This window comes from Carcharodon carcharias, chromosome 15 (assembly GCF_017639515.1).
Source record: "Carcharodon carcharias isolate sCarCar2 chromosome 15, sCarCar2.pri, whole genome shotgun sequence".
NCBI classification, from domain to species: domain Eukaryota; kingdom Metazoa; phylum Chordata; class Chondrichthyes; order Lamniformes; family Lamnidae; genus Carcharodon; species Carcharodon carcharias.
The window spans coordinates 34145296-34168430 of NC_054481.1; the positions used below are offsets into that span (position 1 = coordinate 34145296).

General features: G+C 38.2%; 1 protein-coding gene across 1 annotated transcript in view; it reads right to left on the reverse strand.

Moving 5' to 3' along the window:
• Positions 1 to 1141: 1141 nt before the first annotated feature.
• The window catches only part of clcn7 (chloride channel 7), an 86221-nt gene continuing 64227 nt past the window's right edge, over positions 1142 to 23135 (reverse strand). Inside the window, exons 19-25 of the mRNA XM_041207033.1 lie at positions 19942 to 20069; positions 14371 to 14456; positions 9908 to 10031; positions 7893 to 7967; positions 6729 to 6905; positions 2940 to 3020; positions 1142 to 1641 (exon numbers count right to left, since the gene is read on the reverse strand). Coding sequence (XP_041062967.1) covers positions 1555 to 1641; positions 2940 to 3020; positions 6729 to 6905; positions 7893 to 7967; positions 9908 to 10031; positions 14371 to 14456; positions 19942 to 20069 — 758 coding nt within the window. The 3' untranslated portion in view covers positions 1142 to 1554. The remainder of the gene's footprint in view (positions 1642 to 2939; positions 3021 to 6728; positions 6906 to 7892; positions 7968 to 9907; positions 10032 to 14370; positions 14457 to 19941; positions 20070 to 23135) is intronic.

Genomic DNA, 23135 nt, shown 5'->3' on the forward strand with positions numbered 1-23135 from the left:
AATGGCTCAGACATCAATAAAGTAGAATAAAACCTAAAATTTATGACAAAATGCAACTCACTGTTGAAGCAATAAGAACACTGATTAGCTATCCAAGTATCATTTTTGTAAAAACCTTGTAAAATATGAAATTTTAATTCCTCCCAGCTGTTACAGTTGTCATCATTTGTTCGAAGTCAGGTCAACATTTATTCACAATTCTTTTAGTGTAAGATAATAAGATGAACCTAATGATCTAAAATTAAATGCTTGGTGTGCATATACCAGCATTTTATCATTTCAGAATTTATGGAAGAACAATACAACACTGATATAGTAAAACCCTCTATGGTCAAATATCTCCTTTTATTGTCCAATTTTACCTCCTTCTACAGAAGTCAAAATTATTTAAAAAAAAACTGTGCTCCCTGGAAAACACACCTGTCACTTTCAGCATTTTAAAAATCCCCTGATTTAATAGATTTAAAAAGTATAAATTAGATTATAGAACATATACTCTAATGATTCAAATGCTCATACAAATACTACCTAATTAACAAAAAAATCTGCAGAAATTGCATTGTGCTCAGTTTCAAAAGTAGGGTTATACCTGTGTGAATGCAAAGCAATTTCAGGTGCCTATCAACAGTATACCTCAGGAATGAGATCAAGATCAGCTTCCACCTAAATAGAAGTGAGGCACCATGAGACTTCTGTCAGAGGGTTGTCTTACACCAGCTGCAATAAAACTCTGCCATAGTGCAAAGACACATTTTAAATATCCATATCAGACTGTTGGACTGTCTTAGGGAAAAATACCTAGTTTTATATCTTCATGTATGGGAAAAGCAAATTTTCCTGCCTGCGCTTGAACATTAGAAATCAGTAACGAGCAGTGCTCTGCACAAGTATGCAATCTGCATGCCCAGGGCTCCTCTGCAGCTGATCACTAGCAAGGTGCAGCCAGCAATATAATGCTACTCTGTTGACTTCTGAGATATGATACAGAAGCCGGCAGCTGCAGTACAGTCCAGCTTTGTATATTCACACAAGCATTGCTGTTGAACAGATCAACTTGTTCTTTCATAATATTTATAAATCAGCCTGCATTCCCCTAACCACAACAACCCCCTCCGCCCCGGCTCCCGCCCCCACCCCCCACAACATCAGAATCAAAGTAGCAGAATTTCTCAAAACATAATAGAATCTCCACAAGTTCAGAATGGTTCAACTAATTATACAGGAGCATTTGCATTCCGGATTCCCAAGTGCCAAAGTTTACCATGACCCAGAAAGAACAGCAGAAAAACATGCAAGGCATGTGTCTTTGAACTTATAAAATACATTAATAGGAGACTGTACAATTTTAAGTTTTAACAAGTTACAGTGCAAACAAGTCAATTCTGGCACAATACGGTAACCCTTCCCTTCCCTTCCAGAAAATATTCTGGTGCACAAGGCTCCATTCATGTGAAGTGCAAGAAAATACTGAGTGAATAAAATGTTTTAACTAGAATTAGAAAACAGTTAAAACATCAGTGCATTGCCATTTCTGAACAAAAGTGCAAGATGAAATCATGTATGTGCCATTTCAAGTTCTTCCAGCTGTCCTTTATGCAAACGATATCTGGCAAGATCTTTTCTGGTAACAATTCCAATTACCTACATGCAAAATAATAAACACAATATTGGCATTAAATCATGGTTACTTTACACTGAGCTTGATTTAACCAAAGTTATCTGACTGGGTTTACATCACAAAGCTTAACTCAAGCCCTTCAACTATACTCAATTGAATATTATTCCAGGTTTTTATAATTTTCTAAAATATCTTCAGTGTTACAACTTCTAGTTCCTAAGCTGAACATTGCTTATTTTCCCTAAAATTTCAGGTCCTGCATTAGATATATCAAGTGCTTCTATGCTTGTCTGTCTCATATGCTTTCCAAACATCTTGTGTTTCAGGGCATTCCACTACTTCCCAATATCTAACTGAACAATAAGCATAATGCAAGGTATACCACCAGTATTGGCTTGTGACCTGAACAGGTGCCTTTCACCTATGTGCTTCTTCAATTTTTTGAAGGTGGACTAAAAATACTTTTGGTGAGAAAGGGCTCAATGTGAATTGATAAGCTGCTGTATTTCTTGCCATTTTTTGGCAAGAGATGTAGGGAGGAATGTGAGGATAAACTTTTAAATGCAGCAAGCGGTTATGACCTGGAATTCATTGCCTACAAGGATGCAGAAAACTGAGACAAGCATTGATTTCAAAAGGAAACAGAAGAATGGGCACTTGAGAGAAATAAGCTTGCTGGACTATTGGGATAAAGCATTATGTTTATGAGATTGATTGGATTGCTCCACAGTCCTTCTGTGCGGTAAAGACTTTATGGATTTGAATATTTAGATCAAATTCACTTCACTCAATTGGTACTTACTTTAAATCATTATTTGAATACAAACAACATACAACACCACCAAAAAGTGAGTTAGCTTACTTGACATAAATACAATAATTCAACAATACTCTTGCATTCTCCTCCTCAGTATGGTGAATGCTTGTGCTCAGAGTTTTCCATTTAAAAAAGCTCATTGCCTTCACAGGCTTTACTGCAGCTGACTGTGCTATTTTTTATATCTCCTGTTCACAGTCATAAAAGTAAGTCCTGGCAAAGACCTGCTGCCGTATGCATATGAGCAGAGAATTTCCAACACAGTAGGTGTGAGGACAAGCTAACTAACTGTTTATTGGTTAATATTTGGGAAAACAAGCATGCATTGGGACATCGATCATCTTTAAGATAGGTACTTTTCTGTTCAGCAAACCTGTATTAATATGCTTTATCTAAAAATCACACATTTCAATACATTTTTCACATTTTCTAGAGAAAATGCTCAAAAAGTCCCAAACTAGATGCTTTCCATAACATATTTTCTAATACAACTTGACTACTCACCCCATTAGATCCATCACATATCACCAAGTGTCTCAAGCCCAGAGCACGGAACAATCTAAAGACTCGAGAAAGCGATGCCTCCTTTAAAGAAAAAACAAATAATGGATTTGAAAATTTATACAAACATAAATTTGAGCTAGCTTGAAGCCTGCCTAGCATAGTTCAAACACACATCATATTGAAATGGTAAATAAGCCAAGGCCACTGGCACACACATCCATTCTAGTCCTACCCAATTAGCCACATGTACTTTCCAGAAAAATGGCAAAATTAGATAGAACTGTTCTCTCTTTTCTCCTCGAAATGGATAATTTGTGACCAAATAGACCCATGAACTACTTCAGGAAAACTGTTCAAAAATTGTAAACATAAAAAATAAAAAATCCCTCCACTGCTCATGCCTCAATTTTTTGGTAGGAATACAGTTAAATCTGAATATTTTGAATTTTACAGGAATAGTTAAAATTATAACTTCCATGATACATCTCATATACAAATTACCAATAGTGGCTAGATCACCTTTGGCAATTTTCTATGGTTATCATTTGACAATGTGTGCGCTGCATCCGGATATTTTAGTTAAACAAAAGCAGGTTGATTTGGCCCAATGCATTTACGCCGGTGTCTATTCTTTGCACAATCCTCCACCTACCTTACTTCATCTGACCCCATCAACACACACACTTGGTTCACAGTAGTTAAAAGGGTCCAGGAACCAAGACTCACATGAAACATCCAATTCAAGCTTCACCTCCAGACAGAAGTGCAGACTCTTATAGGGGAAGGATATTGCAAGTATTTCAAACATTAAAGACCAACTTCATGGATAATTTGGTATTTTGTTTTCAGAATTATAGCAGTTAGTAATTTCCCGAGTGAAGGAAAATGTTGGCTGAGAAAAATGTGGAGACACTTAAGCATTTTGGTTAATTGGATGATATTGTGTTGTTTGCCTGTTGCTGATTAGAAGCTTTCCTGTCTGTCTGAAACTGGTGTTTGATTTGGTCAATGGGTATGACCTGATCAGCAGAGTTTACTTAATTATTGGTTTATCTATTTTTGGTCCCACTCCCAGGATTCCTGTACTTTTTCTTTAATGTTTATCCCATTGGTTTGGCTTTTAAAAAGAATTACAAATGTCTGCCTTCCAATGTCTCTTTTCAAGAAAAGCTCTATTAATCACCAGAACTTACTATGATTATAGCTTAATGAGCACTTAATGTGAAAAAGCTTCCAATTAAACTAAAATTCATACTAATCAAGTTATGGGACTAGAATAGTAGTTGGTTAACAGGTAATACATTAACATTGTTAAAGACAAATGCAAAGTTAGACCTGAGGAGGCGAGGGTCTCTCATGTTCCAGGATATGGAACAATTATTTTTAATGTGCATATAAGATTAATCTGGGTGCAGGAATCAAGTCCATGTATAACAAATTCAGTGGGAGAGATATAGAGAGAAAGGATATTGGTAAAGATTTTCAGTAGGATTGGGATCAGGCAGCCAATTTTAATTTAACACTCAATGTCGTGCATATTGATCAAAAAAGAAAAATATACAATGAATAACTGAACTACACATGGGGAGTCAGAACAGAACCTGCATAAAATGATAGATGCTTCATTGTCTAGATGGCACAGCAATGCAAAACATATAGCCATGACAATAATATACAAGACTGGAGAGAGAAATAAATACAACAATTATCACTAGAGGAAAATGTACTAGGGAAATTAATGGGGCTAAAGGCTGTTAAGTCCCCTGATGAGTTGCATCCTAGGATATTAAAGGAAGTAGCTACAGAGATGGTGGATGCGCTGGTAGTAATCTTCCAAGAATCCTTAGATTAGGAAAAGTCCCAGAGTATTGGAAAACTGCCAATGTAGCACCCTTATTCAAAACGGGAGACGACAAAAAAATAGGTAACTATAGGCCAGTTAGCTCAACATCTGTCATTGGGAAAATGTTAGTGTCTATTATAAAGGATGTAATAGCAAAGCATTTAGAATTACACAATATAATGGAGTCAGAATGGCTTCATGAAGGGGAAAATCATGCCTGACAAGTTTATTAGAATTCTTTGAGGAGGTTAACTAGCAGAATAGATAAAGAGGAACCAATAGATATAATATATTTGGATTTCCAAAAGGCGTTTGATAATGTACCGCACCTAAGATTACTTAAGATGAGAGCTCATAGTGTTGGGGTTAGTATATTAGCATGGAAAAAGGATTGGCTAACTAACAGTAGACAAAGTTGGGACAAGGGGGACATTTTCAGGATGACAACCTGTAGCTGGTGGAGTGCCACAGGGATCAGTGCTGGGGCCACAATTATTTACAATATATATTAATGATTTGGATGAGGGAAGTGAATGTGCTATTGTCAAGTTTGCAGATGATATAAAAATAGGTGGCAAGGCAAGTTATGAGGGTGACACAAGAAGTCTGCAGAGGGATATGGACAGGTTAAGTGAGTGGGCAAAAAAGTGGCAGATGGAATATAATGTGGGAAAATGTGAGATCATGCACTTTGGCAGGAAGAATAGAGGAGCTGAATATTATTTAAATGGAGAAAGACTGCAGAAGGCTTGTGCATGAATCCTAAAAAGCTAACATACAAGTTCAGCAGATAATATGGAAGGCAAATGGAATGTTGGCCTTTATTTCAAAGGGAATGGAGTATAAAAATAGGGAAGTATTGCTAAAACTATACTAGACACTAGTTAGATCACACCTAGAATACTGTGAACAGTTTTGGTCTCCTTATCTAAGGAACGATATACTGGCATTGGAGGATGTCAAAAGAAGGTTCATTAGGTTGATCCTGGGTATGGAGGGACTTTCTTATGAGGAGAGGTTGAGTGGGTTGGGCCTGTACGCATTGGAGTTTAGAAGAATGAAAGGTAATCTTATTGAAACATACAAAGATTCTTAGGGGGCTTGACAGGGTAGATGCTGAGAGGTTGTTTCCCCTTGTGGGACAGTCTAGGACCAGAGGGCATAATCTCAGAGTAAGGGGTCACCCATTTCAAACAGATGAAGAGGAATTTCTTCTCTCAGAAGGTAATCTGTGGAATTCTCTACCACAGAGGGCTGTAGAAGCTGGGTTAAGTATATTCAAGGTGGAGATAGGTAGATTTTTAATCAGTGAGGGAATCAAGGGTTATGGGGAAAAGACAGCAAAGTGGAGTTGAGGATTATCAGATCAGCCATGATCTCACGAATGGCAGAGCAGACTCAATGGACCGAATGGCCTACTTCTGCTCCTACGTCTTATGGTCTTAAAGTTCTAGCCACTATAACACAAGAGATGGAGTGGCATTGAAAAGAGTAGAGACCAATAGGATTTATTCCGTGTGTAAAGAATGAGCAGTTAACAAAGATTATAAAACTTCCAGCTCAGATATTAAGAATTAATATTCAATGTTTTGAAATGGACAAACAGAAGTGTAGAGTGGAATCATTAGGAATTTTTAAAACAACATGTAACAATTAGAGTACTAGAAGGATGAACTTCTATGAGAGTCATGATCTTTGCTTATGTTCTTGTAAATGAAAATATGTAAAATTCCAGATTAAACATTTATGTCTATAGTGAAATAGCTCAAATCAACTTGTTTCCTTTATTCTCATTTGTCAAATAATGCAAACATAGTTGTGAGTATACCAACTCTAAAATAACAACACAAGACAATTAATAAAATATGAAAAAGTTATTTGAACTGAATGTTTCAAAAGATCAGGCAGACAATACTATTCTAAGTCAGCAGTTTAAATTTCATTACCCCAGGGACACTATATGGAGTTGGGTTCATGAATTCCGTCAAGTCCATTGTACAGTTTCGCTCATCTTGTGAAACATGAATAGACTGGATTGGAGGGAATCGTGGGTAAGCATCTCTGAAGTCCTTAAGTTGAAGTTTCCTCTGCGTGAGGTTTGAGGTTGCCCTTTCCACAAACACCTGAAATAATAAAAGCATCATTAGGACCAAGAGAAAATTCAAAGAAACAAGAGCTAAAGCATTTGTGTCACCCATAATAGCTTCCTTAATTCTGAAAATAACAATTAAGATAAAATAATTTTATTTGGTTAACAGACTGGTCTCAATACAATTGGAGGCCCTAAATTCCCCAGAAAGTCTCAACATAACTACGACTTAAGAGTGGATTTGTACTACTTTTGTTCCGAGGAAATTGTGCGTAGAGGATTTAAGGCGGCTTTATGCCAAAAGACCGTTTTCCACTAATTTCTTCAGTCATTCACATGAAGTACTTTTGAGCATCCGAGATGTGTGATAATGACATAAATCTCAAGTTAAATATCCAGTATTTGAAAAGAAAAACACATGTTAAACATTTTAGTAAAGTTTTAAGGATGTTGCATCTTAACTGTTACATAGAATGTACAGCACAGACAGACCAACTGGTCCATGCTCTAGGAAAAATGAATTAGCTGAGCATTTTTATTGCTTCAGAGTCAGCAACATGTGGCTGTTCTTTTTCCACCTCAAAACTTGAATTAATTCCAAAATAAAGGATTCATATGGTTTAGTTTCAAAGTTCAGTGCAATGCAGCTATATCGTACTAACACTGTTTCATCTAACATCTAGAAGAGAATTTGTATCCCATGGAAGATGAATGCAACTCCACTCCCCCTCTCCCAGTATAAAAGTTATGATGCCATCTTTGGCAATCAGAGATATCCAAGCATTAAACAATTAACATTTTGTTTCATATTTAATTCAGAGGTACACTTTCAAAAATCATTGTATGGGTTGAAATAAAATGCATCACACTCAAAATCTGAAAAATATATGTATAAAATTTTATATCTAAACACAGACACACACACAGACACACACACACAGACACACACACACACAGACACTTCCCAGCACTTCATTCAGATTAGCAGCACTTTTGTTTTCTTTTCAATTTGAAAGATTACCTTATGTTTCAGAAGAACAATTAACTGTGATCGTAATATTAACCCACATAATCTTCCAACATTATCACTGTCAGGCTGAAAACAAAATGAAAGCATTTGATAACAACATAGTTATGACTGGAAATTATAATTATTGCGCCAAGAACAGATATTATAAACACACGTAATCAGACTTTTTATCTTGCTCTTCATTCCTTTGCAGCTGGTAACAAGAAACAAAAAGAATAAACTTTGTCAAAAACAATGCCAGATTGAGTATGGAGTGCTCCACTTCGGTAAAATGAAAGTAAGCTCAGAAAATATAGTTGCAAAATTAGGAGTAGATAATAATAAAAACAGAAGGTGCTGGAAAAACTCAACAGGTCTAAAGAAGTTCCAAAGAAGAGTCATATTAGACTTGAAACATTATGTTTCGTTCTCCACAGATGCTGCCAGACCTGCCAAGTTTTTCTAGCACTTTGTTTTTATTTGATCTCCAGCATCTGCAGTATTTTGCGTATTTTGGAGTAGATAATATACTTGATCAAAAAAGCTGTACCATTGCTGGTTGAGTATAGAAAGAATGAAGTAAAATGAGAAAGAGAAAAGAGTGGAAACAACATTTTCATTGGAAACAGCATACACTCTGGGGTTCACAAGATTTTCCATTCCAACTATTTCAGTTTCTCCGGATTGAATATCCAGATGTCATTTGAATTGCAAAAAAAACTTAATAGAACACAGAAAACCCCAGACGATTGAGTAACATTTGGTGTATCAACAAATTACTGTGGAATAGTTAATTTTACACCCATGATTCCCCAAGAAACAAGTTGCTATTTTTGGCTGACACCAAACCAAGCAAATATCTTTCGTCATGGGGAGGAAAGAGAAAAAGGCAAAATGGTTACACTGATCGTTCCAGTCACTGTCCCTGATTCTCTCTCAAAACAGTAAGTAGTCTGAATTCTGCACTTCTAACAGAAGAATAATGCAAAAGGTTTGGAATGTAAAACAAAGGAGGGAGAAAGTGCAGCAGCTGGTCTTAAACATTTTTTATGGTCTTAAAATTAGGGCTCTTCCAATGGCTCAAATGGGCTAAATGTTTAAAACATTCATAAAGTACTGAATGGAGCTGGGTTTGTACTCCAGCTTTTGCTGAGTTAGGCTATATCAGTCAATCAGTGAAAGTACACAAGTTGCCTCAGCATCCAAGGGTTAAAGTAAACGGGGAAAAACAAAATACAGGCTCTTGCTCCAGTGTGCATGGATGATCCACGAGTACAGAAATCAGGCTCAACTATGATTCAATTCAATTTCATTTTGTTATCCATATGGAAATTCATTTCAGGTACATTGCTTGTTCATTAAAAATGTACAAATAAACGAAAAACAGCAAGAAAAAAAGAAAAAGAAAAAAAGAAAAACACCCCATCAGAGAAGTCTAACTTTAATTAAAATGTATTAAAAGCTGTTCAATGATGACCCCAAGTCAAAAAGCCTACCAGCACTTGTTTGTCAGGGCTTAAAGATTTCTGGATGAGGCTCTAGGGGTTAGGGAGAACCGCCTGATGCCTCAGAATTGTATTTCAGCAGGAAATAATTTCCAGTGGGAGGGCGCAGGGGAATGGAGAAACTGTCCAAGAAAACTTCATGGAGTCAAACAAAAATTCCATAGAAATTTAACAACTATAGTGGCTCCAATTTCTCCCCAATTTAGATGACTTTCCAATCAATTCTACACAACAAAAAAGTAACTACAAAATCAATTAAAACTGCCAACATTAAAACTGGGGGCAAATTAGGATCACTATGGAGATAGCTGCAAGCAGGATGGTCACTCTGCTAGCTGCACAAGCTCCAAGCACGACTGCAGGATTTCATAAAACAAATCTAGATTTAACAGATTACAGCTAATGGTGCTTGAATAAATAAACCAGTTAGATGACTGTTTTAGAGCTAATGCTCAACATTATAAATTATACTTAATGGGTATTAACCACCAAAAATCCACACTTAAAAGCATATCTACATACCTCATGATCCTCATCTACCACTGGAAATCCATTATGATTAGCTGATGTGTCACTAAGAATGTCCACTATGCGTCCAACCTTCTCAAGTTGTTTGAAACAAGTTACTGGGTAACTCATTACTTCACTAAAATTGAATGAAAGTATTTGCTTTTAAAACATAGTATGACCATGTTCTCTATTTATGCAACAGATCTTGATACATTTACAAAAATGTAACTGAAACCATTTTCTCTCCTGCATTAGAAATCACGTCACAATTTTACAATACTCTCTTATTCTCTTACACACCAAACTAGTGTAAACTTAAAATAAACAGGGAAAAATGACTTTGAAAAAAATGAAATGCTAAATATTCATAATTCTCTTAAATTCTGGGGCAAAAATGGAAACGGATTACACAGAATCAAGCCTGTATAGAACTCTACAGTTGTATTTATTAAGGGTTTAGATAGAGTAAATAAAATAAACATTTTCCAATAGCTAAAGAGTTGATAACCAGAGGGCACAGATTTAAAGCGATTGGCAAAAGAATCTGAGACATTCTAAGGAAAAACTTGTTTACACAACGTAGTTAGGGTTTGTCTGATAGGCTGGTGGATACAGATTCAATAGTGGCCTTCAAAAGAGAACTGGATAAATATTTGGAGAGAAAAAAATGCAGGGATATTGGGGAAGAACATAGAAATGGTACTCATCAGATGGCTTTACCAAAGAGCCAGGGAAGACTTAGTGGGCATAATAGCCTCCTCTGAGCTGTGCTATTTTATGATTTTATTGGCCAATTCAGCAAATTGTGAAGATAGTACAATTTCTTCACTTGTGTGCTTTCAATAAGGCAATATAGCATGAGTCATTCATTATGGCCAAGATCACTCCTTCACCCATGATGATTGAATAAATTAAATTCTACTTTAATTACATCGGATTCCAGGTGCCTTATTGATGTTTTTGGGAATTGTAGTCTTCAATCTTGTCAGATTTTCCATGAAACCCAAACTCAGTGAGCTTGGTAATAATTCTTCCATATGTACATTACAGCTCAAATGTTTAGGATATTGTCACCAGCTTTGTTCCAATGCTGATTTATAGACACCATCTCCTCTCCACGTTCATACATAATGGTGAATAATGTCAAGCATCCACACAAAACAGATTTAAAGCAAAATAAATGTGGCTAGCAATACATGAAAGACTGCAATGGTTCACGGAGGCAGTTCACAAACACTTACTGAACAGCAGTTAGGGATTAGCAACAAATGGTGGCCTTGCCAGCAACACTGTCATCCCATGAAAGAATTTTTAAAAATTAACAACTTGTATTTACATAGCACTTTAATGTGATAAAACATCCAAGGCGCTTCACAAGAGATATCATAAAACCAAGTATGACACCAAGCCACTTAAGGAAATATTAGGGCAGATGACCAAAACCTTGGTCAAAGAGGTAGGTTGAAAGGAGGAAAGCAAGGTCAACAGAGAGAGAGGTTTAGGGAGGGAATTCCAGAGCTTATGGCCTAGGCAGCCACCAATGATGGAGCGATTAAAATCGGAGATGCTCAAGCAGCCAGAATTAGGAAGCGTGCAGATATCTCAGAGGGCTGTAGGAGAATACAGAGATAGGGAGGAGTCAAGCCATGGAACAATCTTAAAAACCAAGACAGAATTTTAAAACCAAGGATTCTTTAGTTGGGAGCCAGGCTAAGCCAGTGAGCACAGGAATGATGGGTGAACAGCACCCGGTGCAAATTAGGACACGGGCATGAAAGTTTTGTGTGTCCTCAAATTTACGTAGGGTATAATGTGGGATGCCAGCCAGGAGTGCATTGAAATGGACAAGTCTAAAGGAACAAAAGGAGTGGAAGAGGGTTTCAGCAGCAGAGGAGCGGAGGCAGGGAGTGGAAATCAGTATATTAACATATACAATGTAAGCCCTTAGAACAGACTGGTTTTGACATTGGTGTTGTTTGTGCACTATAAATTGCTGGTAGATATATCTCTCATTGGCAGTAACTCTGCTTACAAGTGGCAGCTCACCAGCAAACCAAAGATATCATAATAACTTAATTGAAACAGCATTACGGGTTTAATCTTAAATGCTGGGATTAACTAAAGTATTGTTCACCCTGTAATACTATAACAATGGTGGGCATACGACAGCTAACATTGAAACATTATAACCCAAGTGCAAAGTCAGCTACTCGTCTAAGTAACATTGAACTGCAGCCACTGAAATGATGCATTTTATAGTCACCCTCTCCTCTCCACATTCACACATCAGGGTGAATAATGTCAAGCATCAGAGTAAAACAGGTTTAAAGCAAAATAAATGTTATTTAGCAATACATGAAAGACTGCAATGGCTTAAGGCGGTGGCTCACAATCACTTTGAACAGCAATTTGGGATGAGTAACATTTTATGCAAAGTCAGCTAATAAATTTTCTGCAGCATTTTGGACCTGAAGATGCATGTTGGTTAGGTTAAGCAACATTAACTTAAGCCATAAGCAACAGATTTACTTCCTAGGTTTTGCTAATAATAAGTGCATAAGTCTGATACAAGTGGTTAAAAAGAATGTATTTTGTTAAATTGTCAGAAACTGCAAAAAACTGTATAAGCGCATTATGAACTTATTATTCAGATTCATAATATCTTAACTAAACCAAGACAATCATGGTATGGGATTTTGTTATTTTCTACAGTATTAAATGCCAACTATGGTTTCTCACAGGCACCCAAATCTACTTGCTAATGCTTTTTGAATACTTGTGACAAAATATGTAAAATGGGATGAAAATAAAATCCTAACAGAAAAAAACTGAAATACAATGGGTCCGTGATAAAGCTCTTTAGTAAGTTGTACTTTAGATTCATACAGTCCAAAAGCACTCAAACAGTACATAAATATTTTCAATTTTATTTGATGATATTTAGTCATGCCCCCACCCTGCCAAGAACCTGACATATTCTTCCACAGGCCCTCATATACACTCCCAATCTGTGAAGGAAGGTACATATAACAGATACATATATCTGGTTTGTAACATCATGAACAAGAACTTGCAAGATACAATGTGTGCACATAAACACAAGGTGGGAGCTTGGATTTTAGCACAGTCATGTAAAAAGTTGTAAAATCTGTTCAAGTTTTGTTTTAAATTCTATTTTTGCTGACATATAGTTGCAAATTCAGAGCAGGAATAAACTTGGAACAAATCCAGATTTGCAGCAGCTATAATTTGGCATCAGGAGACACCCAAACTAACACAAACCAGCAGGATCACGGGGCAGGTTCCTAAGAGGCCAAAACTGCTACTTACAGAAACATGCCTGCCTTTCTCTAATTAAAGGAATTGAATTCCCAGAAGCAATACATTCCAAATTGCATCCTCCTACAACTTCATCAGCAAGATTTTAATTAAAATGACAAACAAGAATTTTGTACTTTCTGCTTTAAAGAACAGGGATTTCAAGTCAACCCCCGGCCCCGTTAAGGTTACAGAAAACTCAGTGATGTAATACTGGGCCGCCTGTCAATGCAAGATGGCCACCAATACCCTTCCGCGCATGTGCGTTGGTCCACTTGTGTGCAGAAAACCAATGACATCACTCCACTGCAGCCCAGCCTGCCAGAAAGCTTTAGATAGAAATTTAACACCACAATGCTTATGCTTATCATCTGTGTATTTAAAACAAGTTTGGATTAAGTGTGGTTGTTTGACTCTTTAAGATCTCGTTACTTGGAGTGTATGGATTTCATTTATTTAACCACAGTAAGTCAATGATGTTGCGCAGATTGTTAACAATGGGACCCTTAGAGAAGCAACAACTGGGGATTATTCACTTGAAGATGTTGCCTGAGACACAGCGGTTATTCGCATATCCCTCCCCGTTCATTGCCTGTGTTTATGTGGCATCTAATAGTCTGCAACATTAATTGCAGAGCTGCTTGACCTGGCAGAACCTGATTTTACTGCTCTGCTGCCAGTCTGGTTTTTGGGATCATGGAGAGAACACTGGAATATGCACTTACATCTGTACACACACCTCCCCTTTTTGCAATTAGATTTTTAATGTTTTAAGTGTGCATCTAATGAACTATCAAAACATCTTATGCAACTGGGTAAATTCCTAAAATGTCTAGTAGATCCAGAGGACGAGGAATACTAGTTAAAGAAGCCGAAGTTGTAAACTACTGCTCAGCAACTCCAGTAATTGTTTGATAAGCATATCTGTTCCTAGCCACTGCCTACTCTGTCACTTGCAATGATGTAATGAAGTAAAACACTAGGACCATGCATGCGTGGCGTTGGCAACAAACACAGCCATGATGTAATCTGAGACAACTGGGAAGAGGGGCAGGACTTGAAATGAAGAGCAGCAGGGGTGTGTCACTATATAAACCATGATCAAGTGATCATTAGGAGCAATTCTTACTATACTGGACCAAAATGATCATTCTTACCGTGCAGTTAAAGCATGAGATTTTTCAGGAGGCTCCCAACCAAGGAAAGGTACACTCTGCAGCTTAATGTGAATATCATACAGTCCCTAAAAGCAAAAGCAAAAATAACGTAACCATTAAAGTTTAAGGCTTTTGTACTCCCAAATTCTGCTTTATATTGATATAGTTCAAATGTAGGTCACTCGACAACTGATTGAAATGTGTTGCTACAAGATAGATTATTGCATTGCTCCAGAGTTTGCCACGAATCCCTTGCACATTCTTCCAAAGGTAACCTTTTGCAGTCCTCAACCCCAAGGCCAGTACAGAGACAATAAAAATGCAATTTTTATGTTTACTCAGATTTTAATTGTTTTTCACTTCTTCAGTGAAAATCTGGGTAACAGGGAATCTGAATTCTTCCAATGTGTCCCAAAGTACAAAAAAAGGGAGACATCATCCATTTTATTTAACAGCATCAACAGTGAAACATTTTGGGACATTTAAATAGTTTTTCAGTGTGTTAATGAATTAGTGTGATGGACCAAGGGGGGTGGGGGGTGGGGGAAGGGTGAAGAAGTCAGAGCAGGATGGAGGGGAGGGGGAGTTGAAGGGTCGGGGGGTGCCAGAGGTTCAAGGAGTTGTGGTGGGGGGTGGGGGGCATCAGTGGTCGAGGTGGTCTGGGTGGAGTTGGAGGGTCAGGGTGGAGTAGGAGGGGGTTGGTTATATAGTTACTCAGGAGTTTGATATGGTTTCTTTCTTGTCTAACATTTGCTGGGTAACTATCCAGGTAAGTGAGTCAAAACCCTCAGAAGTCTCCGACTCCAACTCAGAGTTGGCGACTTATTTGGAGGATTCCGGATGCAGGGGAATTGCCCATTGTAAGATGAAACTTCCCAGGCAAGTCCTTGCTTTGGGACATCCAAGGGCTCCCTCCTGCAGCATATCTTCCGGGATATGACATCCGGAGGCTGGAAGATGTGGCGCAAAGTAATGGTAAAAAAAATTATCAGCCTAGCTCCAACAATCAGATAAGTCAAATTAATTAGCCAATATATCCTGCTCATATATAGCAAAACTTTACTTGAAAAAAAATCTACTTAGCCAATTTTCTGAATGAACCAAAAAAGATTAGAAATAGCAAACGTGATTTGTTATGCCTGCACATGAATGAAGATAAAATCCACATGTTAAGCAATGCAGCCTAAGTTACTAAAAGTATTGTTACAATGACAAACTATACAGAAAGCTGAGCTAAGCAGCTGCGATTTATCAAGTACTTAAAGACTAAGCTGTGAATCCCCTAAACAGAAAGAGATCCATGTTCTCAAAACAGACATCCAGTTAAGGTATGTATGGCATTTCCAAATGTGATATTGATTTACATGCACTTGTTAATACTGGGATAAGTATCAAATCCATACTAATCCTCGACTGCAATTCAACACTTGGCAGATTGAGCCAATAAAAGACATTGCTTTCTCAGATTAAACTGCAAAACAGAAACTCTTTTCTATTGGTCTGTGTTTACAGTTTAAAAATAAACCACACATTAATTTTTAAATGTTCATGTCCCAATCCTTAAATGGTAAACACATTGAAGCAGGATAGAAATAGACATTTTATTTGTGGCCATATACACTGCACCTCTATTTATTCAGCAGGGTGAAAGTCAAAACTAGTTCTAATTTCGTCAGATTTTGAAGTCATATGTTGTTTGTGACTCAGTTGCCTCTGTTGGGAGAATTATTATGTTGGCAAGGATTAAAAAAAAGATAAAGGCATGAATGAGGGTTTCAGCAGCGAATGAGCTGAGATGGGCAAAGTTGACAATGTTACATAAGAACTAGGAGCAGGAATAGACAATTCAGCCCCTTGAACCTGCCCCGCCATTCAATACGATCATGGCTGATCTCATTTTGGCCTCAACTCCAATTTCCCGCCCTCTCCCCAAACCTTTCAACCCATTACTAATTAAAAATCTATCTCCTCAAATTTATTCAGCATCCCAGCATCCACTGCACTCTGAAGTGGTGAATTCCATAAATTCATGACCCTTTGAGAAAAGTAATTCTTCCTCATCTCTGATTTAAATCTATCACCCTTTAGCCTATGGCCTCTCACTCTAGAATGCCCCACAAGGGGAAACATCCACTCCACGTCTACTTTGTCTAACCCCTTCAGCATCTTATATACCTCAATTAGATGATCTCTCACCCTTCTAAACTCTAGCAAGTATAGACCTAAACTGCTCAATCTCTCCTCATAAGACAAGCCCCGCATCTCTGGAATCAATCTAGTGAACCTCCTCTGAACCGCCTCCAATGCAACTGCATCCTTCCTCAAGTAAGGGGACCAAAACTGTGCACAGTACTCCAGGTGCGGTCTCAACAATGCCTTGTACAATTGCAACAACATTTCCCTGTTTTTATGCTCTATTCCTTTAGTAATAAATGCCAAAATTCCATTTGCCTTCCTTATTACCTGCTGTACCTGCATACTAGCTTTCAGCGATTCATGCACGAGGACATCCAGATCCCTCCGCACTGAAGCATTCAGAAGTTTCTCTCCATTTAAATAATAAGTCGCCTGTTTATTCTTCCGACCACTTATCCACACTTATCCACATTAAACTCCATCAGCCAAATTTTGGCCCATTCACCTAACTTGTCCATATCCGCTTGTAAATTTCTTATTTCTTCATTGCAACTTACTTTCCCAGCTACTTTGGTGTAATCTGCAAATTTAGCTACAGTACCTCCTATCCCTGAATCCAAGTTATTAATATAGATTGTAAATAGTTGGGGCCCAAGGACCAAACCCTGTGGCACCCCACTAGTTACAGCTTGCCATCCAGAAAAAGACCCATTTATCCTGACTCTCTGCTTTCTGTGGGTTAGCCAATCCTCTATCCAAGCTAATATATTACCCCCAACTCCGTGTGATCTTATCTTGTGTATTAATCTTTTGTGCGGCACCTTATCAACGGCTTTCTGGAAGTCTAGATATACTACATCTACAGGATCTCCATTACCTACTTTGCTTGTCACATCTTCAAAGAACTCTAGCAAATTAATCAAACACAATTTACTCTTTATAAAACCGTGCTAACTCTGATGGATTGCATTTTGACTTTCCAAATGCCCCATTACTACTTCCTTATTAATGGATTCCAACAATTTCCCAATGACAGACCTTAAACTAAATGGTTTATAGTTTCCTACGTTCTGCCTCCCCCTCTTTTCAAATAAGGGTGTTATATTAGCATGTTTCCAATCCACTAGAACCTTTCCAGAATCCAGGGAATTTTGGAATATTATAGCCAATGCATCCATTGTTACTGTTACAGAGCTAGAAAAGGGTAGTCTTAGTGATGACATGAAATGTGGTCAGAAGCTCAACTCTGAGTCAAATATGGCACCAAGGATGTGAACAGGGTAATTTAGTCTGCCTGTTGGCAGAGAAAGGGATCAAGTTGGTAGCTACAGAACAGACCGAAAACAATGGCCTCAGTCTTCCCAATATTTAACTGGAGGAAGTTTCTGCTCATCCAGTACTGGATGTTTGATAAAATGTCTGGCAATTTAATGACAATGTGGTGAGGTAGAGCTGGGTGTCATCAGCTTACAAGAGAAAACTAATGCTGTGCTTCCAGATGATGTTGTCGAGGGGCAACATGGAAATGGGAAATAGGTGTCCAAGGATAGGTCCTTGGGAACACCAGAGGTAATGTTGAGGGAGCAGAAAGAGAAGCTATTGCAAGTGATTCTCTGGACATGATTAGCTAGTTAAGAATGGAACTACGTGAGAGCAGTCCCAGCCCGCCGGATGAAAGTGAAGAGGCAGTGGTGGAAGATGATGTGGTCAACCATGTCAAAGACTGCACAGAAGCAAAGGAAAATGAGGAGAGATACTTTACCTTTGTCACAGTCACTCCAGATGTCATTTATGACTTTGGTAAGAGCGGTTTCACTACTGCATTAACGGCAAAATTGTGATTGGAGGGATTCAAACATTGTGTTCTGGGAAAGAGGGGCAAAGGTTTGAGAAGTGACAACATTTTCAAGGAATTTGGAGAGGAAAGGGAGGCTGCAGATGAGGTGGTCGTTTGCAAGGGCGATGGGGTCAAGGGTTTTTTTTTTGAGGAGAGAGGTGATGACAGCTGATCTTAGCTGCAAGAGCATGATAAAACAATTTGTCCAACTGGTTGATTTCCTTGGCTCCCCAATTCACAACTCAGGTAAACTGGGAAATTCAACAAACTATGTTGACAATTAAAACAACTTATATTGTCACGAAATCCATTTTTACCTCTGTGTCTCCGTGTGCTAACTTGGCAGTTTGTGGAGATTGTAACATTTAAGGTGCAGGATGCTCCCACGCTTTTTACATTGGTTGCTGCCTAGTAACAAGGGCAGGACCCTCTTGGAGTGTTGCGGTATATCACCAGATCAGCTCAAGGATCAGTGAACCACAGTTCAGAGGCAGTCAGTTTCAGAAGTCAGCCAGCAAGCGTGACAGAGACAGGGACAGGGAGAGGTCCCAGTTAAGTTAAGTAAAGAGCGAGCTGTGGGGAGCAGACTTTAAGTAAAGAGGGCTGTTGGGGCAAAGGTACCCCTTTGGAGCAGTGGTGTTCTTCTTGGCACAGCTGAAGACCTGAAACTGTGCTTGGAAAGTAAAACTTTAGGGTACTCGGAGATCCAGGGGAAGGAATCTTGGAAGACGAGATTGAAACCCTGCAAGGGAGGCCATTGTTGAAGCCAAGGGAGTGACTTTTGGAAAGTATTCCAAGGAGAGATCTTCAAATGTGGAGAGTGAGAAAGACGAAGTTTCATATGAAATTGAGTCCCATTGAGACAATAATGTCTGGGTGAGTTGTTGAGAAATCCATAGAAACTGTTTAGGTTGCATCCGTCATTTACTCTGTAGCGTGGTGTGTCTGACCACAGTTCGTCTGTCAATTCACATGTACCTCATACTTACCTTGAATATTAAAGCATAAGATAGTTCTTGTGAACTGTTTTATCTTTGTGAACTTGGAGAGTAAAGTTTGTTTTTGTTTGTTCAAGAACCTATGGAATTTTGTGGCTTTATTCTAAAAGCACGTGTCTTGAAACTCAAATTTTGACTACTTTAAACAAAACCCTATTAGTCCCTAATTGGATCTTACCGGGGGGAACAGGCAGTCTGGCCACTGATCATAAGATAAATTGGGGGCTTTTCTGGGATTTCAAATCCACAGACAAATACGAGTGTTTATACTTGCTGAGGTTGAAGTTGATAACATTTCCATGGTGAATTTTACTATACTGATTGAAAAGCAGAATGGCTTCATTAATTACTAAGACTTTTTTGGAAAGGGAAGACTTATCCCTGAATGACTTGCAACAATTACTAAGGACAGGTTAATCACGCTAGCAGAAAAGTTAGACATAGAATTAAAAGCAAGGGCTAAGAAAGCAGAAATAATTGAGGTTGAGGTTGAAGTAGTAGCACAGCATCTGGGATTAAAAGAAGGAAAAAATAATCCAGATTTTTTCATAAAATGGCTAACACTTTCACCATTCAAATTTCAAATAAATGAACAGACACCTCAATGCAGAAATCCCCAACTATTTTGGCAGTCATCAGCACCACCATGATGGGAAGACCATATGTCACATTTCCAGTAGCCTCCACAATTATCACTGTCAGGCTCAGCGTCATTCGTACAATACCTCCTGCAAATGGAAAGTGAAAGACCATAAGCTCAGCTACATCTGATAGAACATGACAGTTAATATGCATATACATGCACCGTATACACAAACGATCTTACTTGGCTCTTAACTGTATAGGTCAGATCAATGTTATATTGTGAATCTAGATTTCTCATTTACATAGTAGTCAACATGTTTTGTTAAAACAAATGTAACATGTCCCAAGTTGCACATAACACAAGAAACTTCCTCAGAGTTAAAAGTTTAAATGTTAACTGTTTCCTTTCTCCCCCTTCCATAAATAATTAGGGATCTGATTAGTTTCCTTCCATATTAACAATGGTAGCCCTGTTATATCAGAAACAACTGTAGTAAGTGGCAGCTATTCCAACTTAGAAACAAGGCACATAAAATGAAGTGCTGGCAAATGAACACCATTCAATTGAAAACAAAAACAGAATTACCTGGACAAACTCAGCAGGTCTGGCAGCATCGGCAGAGAAGAAAAGAGTTGCCGTTTCGAGTCCTCATGACCCTTCAACAGAACTGATCTTTCTTTACAAGGAGAGGGAAATATAAGCTGTTTTAAGGTGGGGGGGGGGGGGGGCGTGTTAGGATAGGAGCAGATCATCAAAAGATGTCACAGACAAAAGAACAAAAGAACACTGAGGTGTTGAAGTTGGTGATATTATCTAAACGAATGTGCTAATTAAGAATGGATGGTAGGGCACTCCAGGTATAGCTCTAGTGGGGGTGGGGGAGTATAAAAGATTTTAAAATAATGGAATTAGGTGCGAAAAGAAAAATCTAAATAAATTATTGGAAAAAAAACAAAAGGAAGGGGGAAGAAACAGAAAGGGGGTAGGGATGGAGGAGGGAGCTCAAGACTTAAAGTTGTTAATTATAACTATGTTAACTAAATACGGCTTCTTCATGGGGTTAATGTAAATAAATAATTAATAAAGTAACACACATTCAGATGATGTAATTCCACCTATTTCCATTATTTTAAAATCTTTTCTGCTCCCCCACTCCCACTAGAGCTATACCTGGAGTGCCCTACCATCCATTCTTAATTAGCACATTCGTTTAGATAATATCACCAACTTCAACACCTCTGTGTTCTTTTGTCTGTGACATCTTTTGATGATCTGCTCCTATCCTAACAACTCCCCCCCCCCCCCCCCCCCCCACACCACCACCACCACCACCACCTTAAAACAGCTTATATTTCCCTCTCCTTGTAAAGAAAGATCAGTTCTGTTGAAGGGTCACAAGGACTAAAACGTTAACTCTTTTCTTCTCCGCCGATGCTGCCAGACCTGCTGAGTTTGTCCAGGTAATTCTGTTTTTGTTTTGGATTTCCAGCATCCGCAGTTTTTTGTTTTTATTACCATTCAATTGAATCCCCCAAGTTTAGTTCTTCTGATTAAGCACACTTGACAAGCACTGTCAAAACCATAACTTCCTGGATCAGCATCACTTTTTGCAAATTGCAGGCATTAAGATTGTCTCTGATTGGGAGCTCACCTACTGAGGGGGAAGAAATAGCATACTGCTGTTGAACTTAAAGGCCATCAACTTAAAGTGGCATGCACCATTGCAACTACTTCTGAGCCATAGAAAAACATTGATTTTTTAGAAAATATCAGCTAAATAGGAGGGCAGAGCACACCCAGCTTCTTAGATATAGTTGTGGACATACTGATAGAGAAAGTGGTGCAGTGGTATTGTCACTGGACCAGTAATCCAGAGACCAAGTGTAATGCTCTGGGGACCCGGGTTCGAATCCCACCATGGCAGAATTTGAATTCAATAAATGGTATGATGGCCATGAAACCATTGTTGATCATCGTAAAAACCCATTTGGTCTCTAGGGAAGGAAATATGCTGACCTTAACTGGCCTACATGTGACTCCCATCCCACAGCAATGGGTTCTCTTAAATGCCATCTTAACAAGGGCAATTAGGGATGGGACAGGCAATAAGTGCTGGCCTAGCCAGTGACGCTCGCATCCCATGAGCAAATAAAATAAAGATACACTAAGTCAAATACGCAAATCACTAAAATTAGCAACGAGGGTTAGTTAAAAAGCAAATTGAAGTCTGGGGTTCATTTCTAGAAGGTTGGAATTGAAAAGCAAAGAATTTATGTTAAACATGCATGGAGCCTTTGGTAAGTCACCAGAGTGCTATGAACTGTTCTGGTCTCCATTTAATAAAAAAAAAATAGGAATGGAGAAAGTGCAAAAAAGAATTAGAATGATACAAGAACTATCAGGAACATTCAAAACAGGGTGAGGCTTTTTCCTCCAGAATAAAGACTGAGGGGTGACCTGATAGAGATCTTTTAAGATTATGAAAAAGTTTGATAGGGTGATTGTAGAATGCATGTCTGTGGGCAAAGTTAGAACTTGGAACCATAATTATAAGATAGTCACAAATAAACACAGTAGGTAGGGAAATGAGAAAAATCCTCTAAACTAGAGAGCAGCTATAATGTGGAACTCAATGTCACAAGAAAGAATTGAAGCAAATAGCAAAGATGCATTTTAAGGAAAAGCTAGATGAACATTTGAGGGAGAGAGATATAGAAGGATATGTTTGTTGATCGGATAAGATGAAAATGGGTGGGGGAGGCTAGTACTTAAGAAATAAGGAGCAAGAGTAGGCCATTCAGTCCCTTGAGCTTGCCCCACCATTCAATAGGATCCTGGCTGATCTGAACATGGCTTCAACTCCACCTTCCTGTCTGACCCCCTCCGCATAACCCTGAATTCTCTTATATAGAGCATAAACACTGACATGAACCCATTGGGCTAATTAGTTTGATTCTGTGTTATATCGTTAAATAGCATTTATAGAATTGAAGCATAGCTAAATCATTTGTTAACTTAACTGAAACACTAAACTTCTGTGTTCAAAGATATGTAGGGAACAAAAGAATCATAATCATTTCCTCCATCTAGTGCAAGCACTAGGCTTACTTTATAATAGCAGGTTGCATGAAATGTGGCACTTTGGGATTAATGAAAAAGCCTCCACAATTAATTTGTTGCCAATGTTCCTACCCAGATCACAGCAAAA